This window comes from Nylanderia fulva, unplaced genomic scaffold (assembly GCF_048542155.1).
Source record: "Nylanderia fulva isolate GAGA-0341 unplaced genomic scaffold, ASM4854215v1 Scaffold627, whole genome shotgun sequence".
NCBI classification, from domain to species: domain Eukaryota; kingdom Metazoa; phylum Arthropoda; class Insecta; order Hymenoptera; family Formicidae; genus Nylanderia; species Nylanderia fulva.
In genome coordinates, this window is record NW_028190729.1 from 1 (window position 1) to 5,264 (window position 5,264).

The window sequence follows — 5,264 nt, forward strand, 5'->3', positions numbered from 1 at the left end:
AAAGAAAAAGCATTAATTTACAAAAAGATACGGAGAATTTCAGTGGGATTTATGATCGCGTTCTTGAAGCTATTTAATATATTATATTGTCATATGTTACATATTTATTTATTTATTTATTTATTTATCTATTTATTTGACTTTGTATTGACGGTTTAAAAATTGCGAAAGACACAGTACTTTGGTTTTCTATTTCCTCAACGCGTAGTGACTAAGTTTCCTGCTAACAGTCAACATGTATTTATTTCGGGCTTACTTCTGTCAGTTATACATTGTTCATCAAAACAATGGTTAATTTTGTCGGGGGTTTGCTGTAAATATGATTTATTGTATTAATCTGGTATGTAAACATATATATTTTTGTAAATCTATAATTATTTGTATGATTAAGCGCATTAAGAGTATATTTATATGTATATAATTGTTTATAGATTACTTGAAAAGGGCTGCAATGACAGCCGAAACGTTGTAAATTAAACTAATTATTTAAAATAAATTATTGCCAGTCTGGTCGACTTTAAAATTGGAGGAGAGTTTTTAATAAATAAATATTTAATAAATATAGTATTTATATTTATATGTATTGTGATATATGAATTAAAAAAAAATAATGTTATATAGTATTTTTACTTTTGTTTATGTATAATATTTACTTTAAATATTCTTTTTTGTTTAATATATTTCTTTTAGATTATAAATTTTAATTATACACTTCATAAGTTAAATCATATTTTAATTAAAAAATTTAAAACAAAATATTTAATAAATAATATTTAATAAAAAAAGAAAGATATGAATAAAAAATAAAAATAAATCAATTTGTTTATTAAAAATAAAAAATTTCTATACTTACAAATTTAACAATTTTATAATGTTTTGTAGGTTAAAGCTTTTGATTTAATCCTATAAATAAAATATTAAATTAATTAGTTTAATTTTTATTCAAATAAACTCTATATTATATTCAAAAGTTATAGATTAGACCAATGCTTAAATTTTTATTTTATTTTGTTTTGAATAAAAAGTTTACCATTTCTGAATCATTATTGAACTTTCTTTTTCTGGGGAGAAATGCTGCTTTCGCAAGTTTTTCATCGGATATGGTACCCGGTATAATTTTGACATTTGAGACATTCTCAATCAACAAGAAATTATATATATATATATACAGAGTGTAATTGAAATAACATATATGATAGTGTTAGATTCTCTGGCCAATTTAGAAACGATTTTTCCTCAGTGAAGATGTCGAGAAAGGTCATCAATTTTTACAAACTTCCAATTTTTATTATTACCCCCATAGCAAAAAATGTCACAGTGACATCACAATAAGCTCACAATAGAGTCACAAGGTGACAAAAAAATGTGATGTCACTGTGATGTCATTGTGAGATTATTGGAAGGTAACAGTGATATCATTAATCACAATTGAAGTGCTATCATTGTAAAATGTCACATTGATATAACTAGTATATCACGAAATGTAACAATAAGGATAAAGGTTACGTAATGATAAAGAATTTTTTACTGGATCTTATAATCTTGATTATCAAACTAGTGACACAATTTTAAAAAATATACCAAATCTAGGCTTAGTTACAAATGTGCCACTAGATTATATGCACCTGGTATGTTTGGGTGTTATACGTAAACTTATTATGTTATGGCTTTCAGGACCACTTAAGATAAGATTATCAAATTCAGACAAAGAACAAATTTCTAAGAAACTAATAAAGTTACGCAATTATATTCCTTCTGATTTTGCTCGAAAACCAAGATCATTAAAGTATATCAAACATTGGAAAGCCACAGAATATCGGCAATTTTTATTATATACAGGTCCTATTATATTGAAAGGAATACTACAAGAAAATGTATATTTAAATTTTCTAACATTACATGTAGCAATCACAATTCTTGCACATCCTACTTTAACATATCAAACTTCTATTATAGAATATGCAGAAAATTTATTAAAACATTTTGTAAAATCATTTCAAGTTATCTACGGTTCTAAATATATTTCACATAATATTCATAATTTATTACATCTTGCTGCAGACGTAAAACAATTTGGTGCTCTGGATAAATTTAGTGCATTTAAATTTGAGAATTATATGTCTACGTTAAAGAAATTAATTCGTAAAACTAACCAACCATTACAGCAATTAACAAGAAGATTTGCAGAAATTGAGACAATACATAATAATGAAACATTCAAAATATATTCAAATTCATACGATATGGAAAAATGTTTTACACGCTCTCATTGTGATGGTCCTATTACGAAAGATTTCATTTCTGTACAACAATATAAAATTTTTTGCAATAATCAATATTATATTAACTGTGATGATCCAAAAAATAATTGCATTTCTTTTGAAAATGGACAAATAATGTCAATTTTAAATTTCATTAAATCTAATGACAATAAAATGTATGCTATTGGCAAAGTACTTGTGTTAGTGGAAGATTTATATACACAGCCTATTTCGTCATTAACTTTAAATATTGGTATCATGTCTGAATATTCTCATCTTCAGACATGGGAGTTTGATAAAATTAGAGCAAAAATGTTGAAAATGCCTTATAAAAAAAATTATATTATATTTCCGATGTTACACACAACTGAATAATACATGTTTAATATTAATTTGCATTTGTAATTAAATAATTAAACGTAATTATAATACTCTAATATAAATTGCAAATATTATTATTATTATTATTATTATTATTATTATCGTCACATTTTTATCATATTATTTACATCATAGATTATTTATAATTTCAATGCTGATCAATTTTTATTTACAGTTATTATGGCGTATAATATTGTGGAGTTCGAAGATGGTTTACAAATTGTTCCTTCTGAATGGTTAACTGAAAATAATAAGGAATGTAAATGGCCATCATATACAAGTCAAATTAAGATAAATAAAGCAATTATGAAAAGAATATCTCCTTCTGATAATTGGCAATTATATAAAATAATCCGTATTTTTGGTAGCAGCGGTTAGTAATATAAAAAATGTATTTTATTTTTTTATCAAAAATTATATAAATTAAAATTATAATATATATGTATTAAAAGTATATATTAAAATTTAAATTTTAAGTGATATTTGATTATAAAATATATAAAAACAAAAATCTAATTTTTAATATTCAAAAATTTTATACGTTTTAGATACATATGATAAAGCTATAGACAAACTTAAATTAGCTGAACAAATATCCGATATAGATGGTGATGATGGAAATAACCTCAAAAAATCGAGATATCAACGAGCAAAAAAAAATACAGGTTCATCTCCTGATAATTCTGATACAAGCGACACAAGCATCAATAAATTAAAAACTCGCAATGATTTAGAGTTAGATAATTTTCCTAATACACCAAAAGCTTTAACAATAAATAAGAGCAAAATCTGTGAAATAAAGACACCATTAATACAAGGTGATAAGAAAATGAATCGAGTAAAAAAAATTTCAAGTTCTTCTGATAATTCAGATAGAACTGACACAAGCAATGATTTAGATGAAGCTTCTAATATATCAAACGATTTAAATAAAAGCAAAATGACTTATGAAATAAAAAAACCACTGATAAAAAATTATAAGAAAATAACTAAGCCTCCGATACAAATAAGTAATGAAAAAATAATTAATATTCAGTCTAAAAAGTCTGCAGTTACATATAGTAAATCTATAAGTTCACAAGAACATCGAACAGCAAATAAAGATGACCTTGTTCCACAAAATTCAGATACAATATCTACATCCGATACTTGTAATGCTGAGATTGATTTAGGTAAAAATATATCTGTTATTAATTTTAAATTTTTGTAAAAGCTTACCTATATATATATATTATTAAAGTTTTAACTTTTTTTATTTATATCACTGTAAACATATATTTAAAATGGTATATAATTCGTAATATTTATATAATCTGACAATGAGTAGATATACAATAATATGTGTCAATTATTTTTGCAGATTTTCATAATTTAATTATCAGGAAACTAAATGCAGTATTGTTAAATCTTACAACAATTGATGAACGTTTAATAAAGTTGGATAATCACATAAGAAAAAATGAGGAAACGGATTTAAAAAAAAATGAACATTATGATTTCGATTTGCCAGCAGATACCATAGAACAATTACAGAGAATTGATAATCAATTAAAAAACAAATGTGTTGCTGCAAAAATGGTATATACAAAATATTATCATTTTATACTTACGATTAGAAACATTTTATTGAAATGTCTTATAAAAAGCAATATTTTGGACATATTTATTTATTTATATAATGTTAAATAATTTTAAAGAAGTTAAAAGAAAAGTAATGTTAACTTTTTTTATAAGAGAAAAACAAATGTTTATTATTTTGATATTTTTAGATCATAAACTAATATTAATTAAATTATTTTATATTTTTAGACAAGACAATTGAGCTTTTTAGGAGGTAAGGATCATCATGATGTGATTTCGTACATGATGAAACATATTTTAACAAATAAATTAGCAATGGAATATAGTTGGGCTGGTGCAAAATTGAAAAATGCCTTTAAAAATCTTCGCATTACTATATGTATCATAAGTAAGTATATAAATATTTAATCACAGAAATGTTTTTATTGACATATTTTTGACACTTTATATATAGCATTCTATGCATGGTTATATTGGATGATGCTATTAGAACTCTAATATCATTATTCAATAATATGTAATCATAGGAATATAAAATAATTTTGAATAGTATATATACATATATACATATATATATATAAAATTAAGTCGCTTTAAATTTTTATATAATCTATAACCACACATATCTGTTTAAACTTGTTGTTAAATGCTGCGCGAACTTCAAGAACCAATTTAACAAATAAGGAAGTTGAGGATATAATTGCAAGATGGCTAATTTTAGCCAAGCAGAGATTTGACCGAGATTTGTAAGTTATATATAATATACCTCAATTTAACTATTTTATCATCTTATCTCAAACTTTTTATTTTTATAAGAAACTGATTTTAAAGAGGGTGAACACATGCACTATCTGTTCATTATTGCGTGTATTAGTTTTTTTAAATTAAATACAACATTTAAGAACTTATTGTTATTTTTGTATAGAATATTTATTGCAGAATTGACTTATTGCACCTATGTATAACAATCACATATTTCTTTTTAGGAAAAAGGAAGAACAAAAAAAGAGATGCGAAAATGAAGAGATCTAAACAAGAAAA

At 23.7% G+C, this 5,264-nt stretch overlaps 1 protein-coding gene across 1 annotated transcript; it reads left to right on the plus strand.

Moving 5' to 3' along the window:
• Nucleotides 1–3,492: 3,492 nt before the first annotated feature.
• LOC146720718 (uncharacterized) lies at nt 3,493–4,631 on the plus strand. Its single transcript, XM_085488110.1, has 3 exons — nt 3,493–3,814; nt 4,003–4,220; nt 4,452–4,631. Exons 1-3 carry the CDS (start codon nt 3,583–3,585, stop codon nt 4,629–4,631), a joined length of 630 nt encoding a protein of 209 aa, XP_085344236.1. The 5' UTR covers nt 3,493–3,582.
• The last annotated feature ends 633 nt before the right edge of the window (nt 4,632–5,264 follow it).

Bases quoted from the DNA above. Each gene is read 5' to 3' on its own strand.
- LOC146720718 (XM_085488110.1), top strand. From the start codon at position 3,583: ATGACTTATGAAATAAAAAAACCACTGATAAAAAATTATAAGAAAATA. The intron at 3,815-4,002 runs GTAAAAATATAT...TTATTTTTGCAG, and splicing joins TAATGCTGAGATTGATTTAG to ATTTTCATAATTTAATTATC. The intron at 4,221-4,451 runs GTATATACAAAA...TTATATTTTTAG, and splicing joins AATGTGTTGCTGCAAAAATG to ACAAGACAATTGAGCTTTTT.